The sequence below is a fragment of the Acomys minous genome (assembly GCF_964271855.1).
Source record: "Acomys minous genome assembly, chromosome: 9".
NCBI classification, from domain to species: Eukaryota; Metazoa; Chordata; class Mammalia; order Rodentia; family Muridae; genus Acomys; species Acomys minous.
In genome coordinates this window covers 83,089,074-83,103,611 of record NC_140490.1, presented here as the reverse complement: position 1 = coordinate 83,103,611, position 14,538 = coordinate 83,089,074, and the positions used below count along the sequence as shown (strand labels likewise).

Sequence of the window (14,538 nt, the reverse complement as noted above, 5' to 3'; positions counted from 1 at the left end):
TTTTAGTCCTCCTGCCTTTACCTCCCAAGGGCTGGGATGACAGGTGTGCCCCGCTATGCCTACTTTATGGGGTGCTGGGCCTGGAACCCAGGCTTTGTGCATGCTGGAGGCACGTTCACCCCACTGAGCCCCAGCCCCCACGTTCCTCTGTCCCACGCTTTGCTACTGCTTTTTCTCTGCATCCTCTGTATATGCGTGGAGAACCTTCCAAAGGGATTTCCACACCCACAACCCCAATCTCTACACTCACAGATAGACGTCTTCTCCTTTTTGGATGTACAATGCTTTGGGGTAAACTGAGGCATGGGGCGGAAGGAACTAGAACCCATTTCTCCCTCCCCACAGCCTGAAACACAGGATGTCTGCCCGCCCTCTGTCTTTCCCTGTCCCCCAGTGTCACCTCAGCAGGGGGTGGGGTGGATGCCGTGACAGGAAGAGTGTGTGTGTGTGTGTGTGTGTGTGTGTGTGTGTGTGTGTGTGAGAGAGAGAGGGGGGGGGGCGCAGCTGGGGTGATCTGAGTGTAGCAGGGTAAGCCTGGGCCCGGATGGTTCTGGGATGATGATGTTTCCTGGCTGGGCGTTCATCCTGTTCCAGCTCTGGGGTGAGTACCCGGGAGTCCCCATCTTGTGTGCCCCTTCCTGCTGTCCAGCCCTCTTTTTATTTTATTTTATTTTATTTATTTATTTATTTATTTTGGTTTTTCGAGGCAAAGTCTCTCTGTGTAGCCTTGGCTATCCTGGACTCACTTTGTAGACCAGGCTGGCCTTGAACGCACAGTGATCCGCCTGCCTCTGCCTCCCGAGTGCTGGGATTAAAGGTGTGCGCCACCACGCTGGACTTGTCCAGCCCTCTCCAGGCACCTGATCCGCCATCAAAGCCACTATGAACTTCAGTCTCCTCTTCTGGATACTTGGGCCCTTATGTGGTCTTCAGAGGGGTCCAAAACACAACCTAAACCCCAGCCTGTGGGGACCTGGAACCCCAGCATCTCGCCTCTGTCCCCCGACACTGTTTTGTTCCTTTGAGACAGGATATTGCTTTTTCAGGGTCAGGGTCCCACTCTGTAGCCCAAGCCAACCTGGAATTCAGAGATCTACCTGCTTTTGCCTCTGGGGATCTGGAGTTTATTTATTCATTTATTTGTTTGTTTGTTTGTTTTTCAAGACAGGGTTTCTCTGTGTAGCCTTGACTGTCCTGGACTCCCTTTGTAGACCAGGCTGATCCTCTGCCTCCCGAGTGCTGGGATTAAAGGCGTGTGCCACCACGCTCCACAGGGGATTAAAACAAAACAAAACTATATGTATCTGGGGTGTTCTTGTGCATGTGAGTGCAGGTGCTCCCAGAGGCCAGGGTGTGGTGTCTCCTGAAGCTGCCTTAACTACTGAGCCATCTTTCCAGCTCCCTCTCCTCCCCTTCACTATGTGGCCTGTTGGGGATAGAATTCAGGTCATTGGCCTTGACAGCCAGCCCCCCCCTTTTTTTTTTTTTTTTTTTTGGTTTTTCGAGACAAGGTCTCTCTGTGTAGCCTTGGCTGTCCTGGACTCACTTTGTAGACCAGGCTGGCCTCGAACTCACAGCGATCCACCTGCCTCTGCCTCCTGAGTGGACAGCAAGCCCCTTTACCTGCTGGTCCTGGTATCTTGCTGGCCTCTGTGTGTGTGTGCATGTGTGCGTGCGTGCGTGCGTGCGTGTATGTGCGCGTGTGTGTGTGTGTGTGTGTGTGTGTGTGTGTGTGTGTGTAGGGCATATACAAAAGCCTAAGTTCAACCCAGGTATCTTTTCAATTCATATCCACTGATTTTATTTTCTTTTCTTTTGTTTGTTTTTTTGTTTTGTTTTTGTTTTTGAGACAGGGTTTCTCTATGTAGCCTTGGCTGTCCTGGACTCACACTGTAGACCAGGCTAGTCTTGAACTCACAGCGATCCACCTGCCTCTGCCTCCCGAGTGGACAGCAAGCCCCTTTACCTGCTGGTCCTGGTATCTTGCTGGCCTCTGTGTGTGTGTGCATCTGTGCGTGCGTGCGTGCGTGCGTGCGTGCGTGCGTGCGTGCGTGTGTAGGGCATACACAAAAGCCTAAGTTCAACCCAGGTATCTTCAATTCATATCCACTGATTTTATTTTCTTTTCTTTTGTTTGTTTTTTTGTTTTGTTTTTGTTTTTGTTTTTGAGACAGGGTTTCTCTATGTAGCCTTGGCTGTCCTGGACTCACACTGTAGACCAGGCTAGTCTTGAACTCACAGCGATCCTCCTGCCTCTGCCTCCCAAGTGCTGGGATTAAAGGCGTGCATGCCACCACCGCCCGCCTCTCCACCGATATTCTAAGATTTTGTTTCTCGCTGCCAGGAGGCTTGTAGATGGGGGGGCTGCCAGGCAGAGAGCTCATGGGTCCCTGAGTCCTTGTGTTCCCAGCACAAGGTGACAGGAGTGCACCACCACCCTCTGCCCTTTGCAGGGGCCCTAGGGATTCAAACTCAGGCCCTCACACAATTTGCTAGACTTGTGTGACACCATGTCCTTTCTAGCCTTACAGGAAGTCGTGAGCCTGAGCGTGCAGCAGTGGCCCCTGTCAGTGACGGCGACACAAGGTGACAAGGTGTCCCTGTCCTGCAGCGTGACGCAGAGTCAGGCGTGGGAGAGGCTGCGCGTGGAGTGGTCCCAGGACGACAATGATTTTTGCCGCCTGCTCGTCTCAAATGGCAGCCTTACCCCTGTGGGCTGTGGGTCTCGGGGACAGCTGTTCTGGGAGCCACCTGGGAACTTCACCCTGCAGCTGGACCATGTTAGCTTCAATGACAGTGGGAATTACGTGTGCCGGGCCACCCTGGAAATCCCCGAGTGGCAGAAGGCTGAGGGCAACGGGACAGAGGTTGTGGTAAAGGCAGGTATGAGTGGGGGTGAAGCGATGTGTGGGTGGGGAAGCTTCCAGAATCTTTAGACTCCTGACTCTTAGATACTATCTGAATATAAAATTGTTCACAGCGCACTTGTGACACCCGCACTTGAGAAGTTGAGGCAGGAGGATGCCAGGCTCAAAGCTAGTTTGGGCTCCAGAATGATTGAGAGAAAAAGTAAAAAGCAGGCAGTTAAGCCGGGTGGTGGCGGCAGCGCAGTACTCAGGAGGCAGAGGCAGGTGGATCTCTGAGTTCGAGGCCAGCCTGGTCTACAGAGTGAGTTCCAGAACAGCCAAGGCTACACAAAGAAACCCTGTCTGAAAAAAACAAACCAATTACAACAGCAACAACAACAAAAAGCAGGCAGTTGAGGCAGGAGAGGAGGATCAGGAGTTCAAAGCCAGCCTAGGTTACACGAGATCTCAAAAGGCTGTGTGGGGGCTGAAGAGGCAGCTCAGTGGTTAGAGCACTGGCTGTTTCAGTTCCCAGCAATGGAGGCTCACAACAGGCTTTAACTCCAGCTCCAGGGGACCCAGCACCCCTTCTGGCCACCAATGATACCCCATGCACACATAAACAAAAATAAAGTCATCCTGGCACTTGGGAGGCTAGCCTGGGCTACAGAGGGAGATCCTATCTCAAAACCAATATGTAATAGAAGAGCCAGGCATGGTGGCACACTCCTGTCATCCCAGCATTTAAGGGGGTGAGGCAGACAAAACCAAACAGCGTCAGTGGGCTGTGGTGGCATTTGCCTGCTAGCCTAGAGGTCAGGAAGCTGAAGCAGGAGGATTGCCGAGACTTCAACACCAGCCTGGGCTTCACAGTCTCAGACAAAACAAAAGGCAAATTCCCACCACATTTAGCTTGGTTGCCCTGGAGCCAGGCTCACACCTCTCCCTTTCTGACATGGCAGGGCCTTGTGGGACCCCAGTACCCCTGTGGTTCCTGCCAGCCTCACCTGGTGTGTTTGTCACAGCTGGCAGGGGCACTCGGTGTGATTGCAGGAACTGTGTTCTGGCTGTGTGGGTCAAATCCACTGGCCCCAGGGGCCAGGGGCAATTAGCATGGTTTTGAGGGCAGAGGGTGGGTGGGGGTGGGGTGGGGTGGGGTGAGGTGAGATGGGGGAGCAGCTGTACCCAGCTGGCTTCTCTACTCCCAACAGCCTTCAGGGACCCCTGCCCACACGGGCACCTGCAAGAGGAGGGATTGGGGAGATCTGCACCTTTGGCTGAGGTTCCTATCAGTTGTGTAGACCTGGGCTCCAGCCCTGCCAGCTCCTTGCCTGTTCTGTCACGTGCAGCCGTGGGCCTCTTTCCTAACGTGGCAGGGTGAATTTAGAGGGACGGCATTTAACATGCTTCATACTAAGATTTGGAGTTTGCAAAACAAAACAAAACAAAAGAAAACTGGCCAGGTGGTGGTGGCGCACGCCTTTAATCCCAGCACTCGGGAGGCAGAGGCAGGTGCATGGCTGTGAGCTCAGGGCCAGCCTGATCTACAAAGTGAGTCCAGGACAGCCAAGGCTAACACAGAGAAACTCTGTCTCAAACAAAACAAAACAAAACAACAACAACAACAACAACAAAAGATTTGGAGTTTGGATGAGCTTTTGTCTTTCCAAGAGTCCCCCAGTGCTGGAAGCAGACGTCATTTGGAGGAGGGAAGGTCTCAAGAAAAAAAAATTGGAGGGGCCCCAGATGGAATCCCTAGTTTGTAACTGTATCCCACCGATAGCCCAAGAAGACTGCTCACTCAGGGGGTTGTTTCTACATGGACCCCTGCCCAAATCACCCAGCAGGTTTAATAACCTGACCCAGGGAGGAGAGTGGCTGCGGGTGTCCGGGCTCCACAGCCACCCGCCTCCTGAGACAGGCACCTCTTCCCTGCAGGTGACCCCCAGCGGAAAGAGACCTTCAGCCAGTTAGGTGAGACCCTGACGCCCCCCACCCCACCCCCCACCTTCCCACTCTTTCATGGCCCTCCCCAACAGATTGTCTTCTCTGTCTCCCCCAACCCAGGGCTTCTGGTGCTTCTGGTGGCTGGGGGTGTGGTGGCAGCCTTGGTGCTGAGTGCTGCGTTATGGGGCCTCAGCAGGTGTCACCGGGAGGATTCAGGTGAGAGCACCTGCCCAGGTGAGACTCAAGGGTGCTGAAGGCTTCTCGGTACGTGGCTCTACCGTCCCCGTGCGGCAGACATGGGAACTGCAGCCCTGTGCCAATGGGCACTCGGGGTGCGGGTGTGGGTGAGAGGGGAGGCGGCAGCGTAGTGGGGGGGGGGGGGAAGCCTGGCTCCTCAGCTGTGCCACTCTTAACTGACTGGCACCTTTTGATTTATGTCATTTGCCCCTCCCAGAAAATTCTTTTTACAGCAATGTCCTCTACCGGCCCCGGGAGACAACACACAGGCCTGAGGCCCGGTTTGAAGACAAGGCCAGGGGCCAGAGAGCCGAGGTCGTCTACTCTGCGGCCTTCCCCAAACCTGCCCTGCACTAGCAGCTTCTCAAACCCAGCCCCAGGCCCAGGCCTGCCCACTGTGCGTCTCCTGCACTCCCTAGGAGGCAGGGACAGGTCACACGCCAAGAGGGTTCCTTGAAGTCTAAAGAGGCCTTGGAGACTCTGGAAACCCAAGTCAACCCGAACAAGAGCTATGTGAGCGCGTCACTGTTTCTATAAGGGGAGGGGACTTCCAACAGCCTCAGGCCGACATTAATCATGTGACCCAAGGGCTCTCAATAAAAGCTGTTTTAAACACAGTACACAGTACTCAGGACCTCAAACATGCTATGCAAATGATTTACTCCTGACCACGCCCCTGCCCCTCATTGAGGGATTCCAGGCGTGGTTCTACCCCCTGATCACGATCCTAGCCCCCTCATTGGAGGTTCCAGGCATTGTCCCACCTCTGACCATGCCCCCAGCCTCTCACTGCAAGATTCTAGGCGGGGCTTCACCCCCTGACCACGCCCCCAGCCCCTCACTGAGGCTTCTGGTTTGTATTCCCAGCCCTAGTTCTGTTTTTCCTCTAAATTTTATTTATTTATTTGTTTGTTTGTTATTTAGGGACAGGGTTTCCCTATGTAGCCCTGGCTGTCCTGGACTCGTTATGTAGACCAGGCTGGCCTCGAACTCATAAAGATCTGTCTGCCTTTGCCTCCTGGGTGCTGGGATTAAAGGTGTGCGACGCCACATCCTCTAAACTTTTGAGACAAGTTCCTAGTGTGTTGCTGGTCTGGAACTGGCAATCCTCAACCTCACCAGTAGCTGCAGTGACAAGGCTGAGTGGCCAAGCCCAGCTTTAACAAGAGTCTTCAAAGCTAAAGTCTGTGGTGCTGTCGGGGGCGCTAACAATAATGCAGAGTTATTTGTGAGTTCCAGGGTCCCTGGAGATGGCCTGTACATCCCACTTTGGCCAGGAAGACTGCTTCACTTTTGATTTTTTTTTTTTCCCTTGTTTGTTTGGAGGCATGGTCTCACTATGTCTCACTATGCAAGATCAGGCTGGCCTTGAACTCAGAGATCCGCCTGCCTCTGTCTACCTCACCGCCTTATATTTTTATAATAGGCGCTAGGACAATGGCTCAGAGGTAAAGACCATACACTGCCCTTCCAGAGGACCAGCTACCCACACACATACAAGTATATAAAATAACAAAAGTCAAACAATGTGGGTTTTTTTCTTGTGTGTGTGTGTGTGTGTGTGTGTGTGTGTGTGTGTGTGTGTGTGTGATTATAATGTAATTACACTATTCCCTGCCCTCCCTTGCCTCATACATGTTCAAGAGGCATGGGTCCACACCCAGGCCTGGTTGGCTTCTTCCTCCCCGGGGGGAGGGGCTTCTTGAACAAGGAAAGGAGAGCTGAGGGTCAGCGCTGCCAGCATTCTCTCTCTACCTGTCACCCTGAAATGACAAGGGCTGTAACTGCCTCCCTCCGCTTCTGTGGATTTCCTGGGTGTGGGGTGGTGGTGGTGGTGGTGGTGGTAGGGAACAGATGTCACTCTGCTTGGGAAGCCACAGGCCCAGCTGCAGGCTGAGGACAAGGCAGAGCTGTCTGTCCCTGCCTCTGGGGACATTCAGCTTCTAACCCCAGCTGGGTCCCCATGGCAAAGGCATAAGGCAGCTTTGTCATTCTTTGCTCACTGCTCACAGGCACCTGTGTTTGCAATGGCTTTCAGGACATTCCAAGGTCAGAGAGGTCACCTGCCCTGCTGAATTGGCCGGGCATTGCCCCGCCCCCCCTCCCTCCCCAGCCCCGGAAGAACAGCAGGGAAAGAGAAGGTTTTAAAATTCATTTTTTATTACATTTATTTATTAATTTATGGTGTGTGACTTGTGTGTAAATCAGAGGACTTACTTGCAGGTGTTGGCTCTCTGCTGCCACCATGTGGGGTCCCGGGGTTGAACCTGGCAGGTCTGCAAGCGAGCGCCTTTCTTGGCCCGCCAAGCCCCTCACAAGTCCCGACAGTGTTTTAGTGGTTCTGGAGCACCCCACCAGGGGGCATGAAAGGCGGCTTGGAGGAAGTCTGTGTGCCATGGGTCCCCCGCTCCCTCTGTGGCCTAGCAGCCAATGTGCAGAGTCCTTCAGGGGCTCTGGCTGCTGGTGACAGGGTAGAGCAAGGCCAGGTGCTCTGCGCCTTGCACAGGCAGTGGGCGGGCACTGTAATGCAGGACCAGCTCAGGCACGCTGGGGAAGGGCCCGCTGTGCTGGCCCAGCACCACCTGGTTCTCCCGGGTCCACGCAAACTTCAGGTGCATGGAACCTTGGCTGCTCCTGTGGGACAAGGCAGACCATCAGTCTCAGACCCACCCAACTCTCCCTCCTTTCTCTGAGTGCAGGTAGGCGTTGGGCCTGACTCAGTGGCTCTGAGCTGGACTGAGGGTCAGGAGTGACTTCCTGGCGTCTACAGCTCTGTTAGGGTACCTTTCCCTTTGAAGCTCAGTTCTCGGCCAGTTAGAGGGACCAGAGGGTAAAAGTGCTTGCAGTCAAGCTTAATGACTTGCGTTCGAGTCCCCAGATCCCACATAGTGGACCGTGACGACTGAACCCCCAAAGTTGGACCCTGACTTCTATGCCCACATATGCGCAAAAATAAAATTAAAAAATCCCGGCAAATGAGAGGCAGAGGCAGGCAGGTTGCTACAAATGGCAGGATTAGCCTGGTCTGCATAGTGACTTCTGGGTCAGCCATGGCTACCTGGTCAGATTTCTTCCTCATAATACATTTGTTTGTTTGTTTGTTTGTTTTGAGACAGGGTTTCTCTATGTAGCCTTGGCTGTCCTGGACTCACTTTGTAGACCGGGCTGGCCTGGAACTCACAGTGATCCACCTGCCTCTGCCTCTGGAGTGCTGGGATCAAAGGCGTGCACCACCACTGCCCGCCCTGTAAATATTTATTTATTTATTTATTTATATGATCGCAGAACGCAGGAGGCAAAGGCAGGCAGCTTTTTGTGAGTTCGAGGCCAGCCTGGGCTCTGTAATGAGACTACTTTCCACTATGCTCACCCTAGGTGTGACGGCTCTCAGCTTAGCCCGAGCGTCACTTCTGTAAAGAGTCCTTCCTTCACAGCCTGCACTCCTAGCAAGGACGCAGGGACACACAACGTAGGGTCAGTTCATGCTGAGTCAGTGAAGAGCTTGGCTGTGCCCCTATGCTTCCTTTGAAAAACTCTGTTTACGTTCCTTATCTATTTATTCGTGCCCTGGGAGTTCACATGCGGAGGTCAGAGGATGACTCGTCAGCGTGTGGAGGTCAGCTCTCCTGGCACCATGTAGGTCCTCAGCCCAAACAGGGGTTCATCAGGGTTGGTGGCCTTTACCCACGGAGCCACCTCGCCAGCCCAGATTTATTTATTTATTTATTGCATTAATTAATTCATTCATTCCTTGTTTTTCAAGACAGGGTTTCTCTGTGTAGCCCTGGCTGTCCTGGAACTCACTTTGTAGACCAGGCTGGCCTCAAAGAGGCCCTCCTGCCTCTACCTTCCAAGCTCAGGATTAAAGGCCTGCGCACCATTGTCTGGGTCTATTTTTAATGTGTGTGTGTGTGTATGCGCATGTATTATGAGGAAGAAATCTCACCAGGTAGCCATGGCTGGCCCAGAAGTCACTATGCAGACCAGGCTACACACACACACACACACACACACACACACACACACAGTACCCATACTGACCAGAAAAGAAAGGGCGCCTATTTCCTGGGGTTAGAATTACAGGCAGCTGTGAGCCCCACGATGTAGGGGCTGAACCCACCAGGTCCTCTTGAAGAACAGCAAGTGCCCCTGAAGTACTGAGCTGCCTCTCCAGCGTCTTCCTGAATTTATTAATTTATTTATTATGTATATAGCATTCTGCCTGCATGTACACCTGCAGGCCAGAAGAGGGCACCAGATCTCATTATAGATGGTTGCTCAGGACCTCTGGATGAGCAGCCAGTGCTCTTAACATCTGGGCCATCTCTCAAGCCCTCCTACCTGCTTTTAATGAGACTGCCTCATGTAGCTCAGGAGATCTTCCTGCAGGGACCCCCCCTCACTGTTCTCCGAGCTGGGATGACAGGACTTGTGATCTACACTAGACTCTCACCTTAGGAATCTTGAAGAACCAGAGCCCCTAACTCGAGTGCTTTCTAGAACATTCTGAGAATCTGTCTTCATACAGACTCACGGCTACATTTCAAGTTTCGGACAGGGCCATTAAAAAGAACCCTGGGTCTTCGTTCCCAGCACCACCAGAGGTTTAGATCTCTTGCTAGGCTTCCTAGCTCATTCCCTGATGGACCCATTTAAGCCACTGGCCCAGGAGCCCCACCCACCTACCTGAAAGACCCGCCCACTTTCCAAAAGCCCCACCCACTGGCTTGAGAGCTCTACCCAGAGTGGCCCTGAGGCTGGGTCTCACCTGAGGGACAGAATGCAGTCCTGAGCTCTGGTCTCGCTGAGCCGCACGAGGTAGCTGCCTTCCTTGCAGAGGGACAGAAGGTTTTCGGCCTCTGCGCGGCTCAGGGGGCCGTGAAACCACCTGGGTAGGGTGGAGATAGACACCTCAAGATGGGCAGCAGACTTGACATAGCTGCAGGGCGAGCGGTGAGATCAACGGGGAACAGGGAGACAATTCCCTTGGACATGGTAAGTGGGGGCGGGGGGCAGCCTGGGCTACATGAGACCTTCACCAGAGAAATGAATGACTGATTGACGGAATAAATGAGGCCCGAGCTCCCTTGCAGTTCCTTGGGTCCCAGGGCCACCCCTCCTCCAGGGACCGCACTCACGGCTGCTTCTCCAGGGCCAGGGCTGTGTCCACGCGCTCCGCAGGCGGCGGTCTCCGGGGCTCCTTGGTGGAGGAGCCTGGAGTGCGTTCCCAGTCAGGACCTTCAAATTGTACTGGGCGAGAAGGGTGAGAGGTTAAGCCACGCCCACCCAGGGGTGGGCAAGGAGCCCATGGTGGGGGGCAGCCTATCACAGCACAGAAGATGGGAATGGAATCTAAGCTAGGACAGGACTGACGCAGGAGCTGTGATTGGTCTTTGGAAATAAAGTGGCACCCAGCCACCCAGAAATCAGGCGCCCATGGAAGGGGAGGGGCAATCCGAGCACAAGGCGGTGTTGCCAACAGGGCCGGGTTGGAAGATTATAATTAGGAGTCCCTTCAGTGGGTAAGGGTGCTTGTGGGTAAGCTGGGCTACCCTGAGCTTCATCCCTAGGACCCACGTGGTGGAAAGCAAGCACCCATCTGGGTTATTTCATATTCCTTAGGTTGATCTTATTACCTCTTGATTTAGCAAGGAGTTGTCTGACCCCAAGTCCACTGTGCAGCCCCTCCTAAAACCCCATCTCTGCCCCTCACCAGCTCCCACACGACTGGGTGCGTTCTTGTGTTTGGGTTGGTCCCGAAATGACCACAAGTCCGGTGCGATGTCATAGCCACATTCTCCCCCAAAATGGCGGCAGTGAAAGGAGGAGGTCTCTGAGGCGCCTGACCTTGCACATACCTGCGAAGGCCCTGGAGATATGATCTTTCTTCCATTCCCAAGGCTGGTCGTATTCATCCGCTGGCCTCTCGTCCTCCAGGGGCAGTCTGCCCTGGCCGGAAGCCGGTCCGTCTTCCGGTTCTGTATCGCGCTCTTCCTCATATGGCGTATCATAGAGCTGGACGGCTCGGCTTGGCCGTTCTGTGGTGGAGGGGACACTGGTCACCCTCCCCTCCCACACGGGACTTTTCCCCTCACCCCCTAACCCTGTGCACTCACCACTGGAAACGCTCCTGGCATCGTAGGGCTCCATGTATCCATCATCCGGGGCTGGCGGCTGAGGCTGGGCATCGAACGGGTCTGAGTACTCAGTGTCTGCTCCCGGCTGCTGGGAAAGGCTCGGGCTAGCTCTGGATGGCCCTGCTGTGTGACACTGTATTCTCTGCCTGCCCTTCCTGGGCCGTTTCATACTTCTCAGAGCTAGGCTGGTCAGGGAGTCCCATGCATCCACCTGCCCCTGCCTCCCCAGTGCTGGGGTTACAAGCACACGTCACCACACTCAGCTCTTTAAGTGGGTTCTAGGAATTCCGACCCAGGCCCCAGTTCCCCCCCCCTCCCCCCCCTAGTACTGGTATCGTTCTAACACCAGCCCTTAAGCCCTGAGTAAGGACCCAAGCCTGTTTTCCAGGCGAAGAAACAAAAGCACAGAGACGGTTAGTGACGTGGGCAGGGTCACACAGCTGGTTGAGTAGGAGGCAGGGTTTGGTCCCAGTGTGTTTTATCTCCTATGTCCCTTCCTTCTCTCGCGTCTCCCTCTTCCAGGGGTCTGGTGGGAAGGAGCATTACAAGTTTTAGGCTTGCTTGGGCTGCACAGAGAGAACCTGTCTCAAAGCCAAATCCAACTAATAGACCAGCGCTTCTCAGCCTTCCATGGCTGCAAACCTTTTTTTTTTTTTTTAAGGAAGATTTATTTATTTATTATTATGTATACAGTGCTCTGCCTGCATGTACAGCTGCATGCCAGAAGAGGGCACCAGATCTCATTATAGATGGTTGTGAGGCACTATGTGGTTTCTGGGAATTGAACTCAGGACCTCTGGAAGAGCAGTCAGTGCTCTTAACCGCTGAGCCATCTTTTAATATAGTTCCTCCTGTTGTGGTGACCCCCCCCCCCCGCCCAACGATAGAATTATTTTGTTGCTACTTCATAAAGTTTTTTTCCCCCTTTATTTTATTATTTATTTATTTTTGACATTTTTCCAGACAGGGTTTCTCTGTGTAACAGCCTTGGCTATCCTAGAACCTGGAACTTGCTCCGTAGAGCAGGCTGGCCTTGAACTCATAGAGACCTGCCTGCCTCTGCCTCTCAAGTGCTGGGATTTAAGGTGTGTGCCACCACCACCACCTGATGGTCTTAGGAGACCCCTGTGAAAGGGTCATTTGATCCAAATGGGTCTCGACCCACAGGTTAAGAACCACTGTCATAGACCAAAGCCGGGCTGAGGCTGTGGGTAGATTAGATCGCCTGCCCAGCATGCACCAGGTCCAGCTTCCACCATGTACAACATAACCATCGACTGAGACACATGCCTGTCGTCTTTGGGAAGTGGGGCCAAGGAGGACCAGGAGTTCAGATTTACTGTAGTGTGTTTGAAGCCAGCCTGGACTACACTGGACCGGGTCTCACGCAAAACAAAAACACCACCTACCCTCGGTCACCCCGAATGGAGAATGGGCCAAGGGGGACGCTGGGTAGCCCAGAAACAATTAGATTCCCTGGAGGGGGGTTTAGGGGGGTGATGTGGGGGACCCCCCGGAGTGATAGGGACAGAGCACCTGCGCGGGATGCTGATCCCGCTACGCACCTCCTCCCCAGGGCTACCCAGTAGGGCCTTGGCTCTGGCCATGTCTGCAGCCTCCACCTTGATTAGCCGATGATGCCTGGGCGAGTTGTATTTCGGGTCCCCGGACCCGGTGGGCTCCTGCTCGGGGCGGCCTTCGGAATCCTCATAAGGATCCTCGAAGTCCAGGTCCTTTTGCTCGCGGTAGGCCCGCAGGATGTCGCTCTCGGTGTAGTCGGGGGTGGGCGGCTGCGGAGGGGGCCTCCGGCCGCCAAAGCTCAGATAGTCCCGGAGCCACTTGGCCATCGATGCCCACCAAATAGGCTGGTGTCTGTCAGACAGGGGTCTCCATGCCGCGCTCTGCAGCTCGTCCTGCGGGGAAGGAAGGAGGGGAGAGAAAAAGGGGAGACAAAAAAGGGGGGGGGAGGAAAAGGGGGAGAGAGAGGAGGGAGAGGAAGGGGGGAGGTTGGAGGTCAGGAGGTCCTTGGCTGGTCTCAGAGAGGAGGGGACAGCAGGTGGCGACCCTGGCGCTGCTGGCCAAGGGTCTGCTGGAACTGGGCACTTTAGGGTCTGTGTTGCAGGTAGTGTCAGCACCTCGGTGCCTCGGAGCTCCGCGCGCAAAGTTGCCAGAGGCTGAGCCACCCCAAGAGGATCGTACTCCCCTGTGGGGCTGCTGTCCGACCCCGCGGGTCCCACCGACCCGGATCCCTTAACCTGCACCGCCCCCCATCCCTCATCTCTCCCCTGCCCCGGTCCCTTTTCCCCACCCTCACCCCATCCCTTAATATCCGAATCTCTTAATTCCGGCATCCCTTAACTCCCCCTCCCGGATCCTTTAACCTCCCGATCCCTTAACCCCTCCTCACGCCCCCCACCTTCGGGATCCCTTAACCTCCCCATCCCTTAGCCGCCTGCAGCCGCCGCCACCTCACAAAGGCACATAAACCACTGGGTCCCGGCCTCGGGCTCTCCGGGCTGTGGGAGGAGCGAGGACACCCGCGTCCCACCGCGTCCCGTCCCCGCCCCTTGGACAGACCTGCAGACCTCAGACCTTCTGCCACTCCCGGACAGGGACCGCAGGACCTGGACCCCGGAGGGCCCGGGAGGACGAGGCCACCGGCAGGAGGACCGAGTCGCCCTTGGGACCGGGGCCGGGCGGGGATTGGGCGAGAGGCCCCAGCATCGCGCAGGGTCGCGGCTGGAGGTGGCGCGGGGCGGGAGGCGTCGTCCGTCACCGCCGCGTCCGTCGCTTTGTGGTGGAGGAGGGGCGAGCTGCGGCCGCAGCTGCCGTGCGAGCGGAGAGAGGGGGGCGGACTAAGACCCCAAAGGCTGGAGAGGGAGCCAGGAAGTGGAGTCCCAAGGAGGGAAAGGGCAGGGCAGGAGTCAGCCAGAGTCGCCCAAAAGCCATGGCCGCGGGTCTGGGTGCCTTAGTCTCTCTAACTTGTAAACGGTGCAGGAGGTATTGACCCCCTACTGCAGAGGGTCTCATGTAGCCCAGGTTAGCCTCTAAATCACTTGCAGCAAAGGATGACCCCGAATTCCTGATCCTCCTGACTCAGCCCCCCCCCCCCCGCCCCAGGGCTAGGGATGACACTGGGGCATCTAGGCAAGCGCCCTACCGACTGACTTGTTGAGGTTGGGGAAACTGAGGTACAGAGAAGTTATGTGTGGAGTGGTTTACTTAGGCCATCCGTCCGTTTGTGCCTGGACATTTCAAGGATGGCACTGGTCGCTCACAGGATGAGCGGTCATCCTCTCCTCCGTTGTGAGCACTGCTTTCCAGCTGGGGAAACTGAGGCTTAGAGCTAGCACAGCATCCAGAGTAGGCTG

At 55.0% G+C, this 14,538-nt stretch overlaps 2 protein-coding genes across 8 annotated transcripts; one reads left to right on the top strand and one right to left on the bottom strand.

Moving 5' to 3' along the window:
• Positions 1-521: 521 nt before the first annotated feature.
• On the top strand, positions 522-5,604 carry TMIGD2 (transmembrane and immunoglobulin domain containing 2). Of its 3 annotated transcripts, none has more exons than XM_084797279.1 (5): positions 522-601; positions 2,524-2,883; positions 4,785-4,820; positions 4,914-5,009; positions 5,248-5,604. In XM_084797279.1, the coding sequence occupies exons 1-5, from the start codon at positions 556-558 to the stop codon at positions 5,385-5,387; spliced, it is 678 nt and encodes a 225-aa protein (XP_084653405.1). In that variant the 5' UTR covers positions 522-555; the 3' UTR covers positions 5,388-5,604. The 3 variants fall into 3 exon arrangements, with proteins under 3 accessions (XP_084653405.1, XP_084653404.1, XP_084653406.1); XM_084797278.1 differs by having other exon boundaries at positions 4,914-5,027; XM_084797280.1 differs by having other exon boundaries at positions 4,914-5,057; positions 5,248-5,323.
• Positions 5,605-7,177: 1,573 nt separating this feature from the next.
• Positions 7,178-13,968, bottom strand: SHD (Src homology 2 domain containing transforming protein D). 5 transcript variants are annotated; one of them, XM_084795248.1, is made up of 7 exons: positions 13,745-13,968; positions 12,733-13,080; positions 11,147-11,255; positions 10,889-11,068; positions 10,169-10,280; positions 9,799-9,918; positions 7,178-7,664 (listed from the first exon to the last, which is right to left on the bottom strand). In XM_084795248.1, the coding sequence occupies exons 2-7, from the start codon at positions 13,012-13,014 to the stop codon at positions 7,475-7,477; spliced, it is 993 nt and encodes a 330-aa protein (XP_084651374.1). In that variant the 5' UTR covers positions 13,015-13,080; positions 13,745-13,968; the 3' UTR covers positions 7,178-7,474. The 5 variants fall into 5 exon arrangements, with proteins under 5 accessions (XP_084651374.1, XP_084651377.1, XP_084651378.1 ...); XM_084795251.1 differs by having other exon boundaries at positions 12,790-13,080; XM_084795252.1 differs by having other exon boundaries at positions 11,147-11,252; positions 12,790-13,080.
• Positions 13,969-14,538: the final 570 nt, after the last annotated feature.

Bases quoted from the DNA above. Each gene is read 5' to 3' on its own strand.
- TMIGD2 (XM_084797278.1), top strand. From the start codon at position 556: ATGATGATGTTTCCTGGCTGGGCGTTCATCCTGTTCCAGCTCTGGG. The intron at 602-2,523 runs GTGAGTACCCGG...TGTCCTTTCTAG, and splicing joins CATCCTGTTCCAGCTCTGGG to CCTTACAGGAAGTCGTGAGC. The intron at 2,884-4,784 runs GTATGAGTGGGG...TCTTCCCTGCAG, and splicing joins AGAGGTTGTGGTAAAGGCAG to GTGACCCCCAGCGGAAAGAG.
- SHD (XM_084795248.1), bottom strand. From the start codon at position 13,014: ATGGCCAAGTGGCTCCGGGACTATCTGAGCTTTGGCGGCCGGAGGCCC. The intron at 11,256-12,732 runs GTGCGTAGCGGG...AGCCTTTCCCAG, and splicing joins TGGGTAGCCCTGGGGAGGAG to CAGCCGGGAGCAGACACTGA. The intron at 11,069-11,146 runs GTGAGTGCACAG...CCTCCACCACAG, and splicing joins TGCCAGGAGCGTTTCCAGTG to AACGGCCAAGCCGAGCCGTC.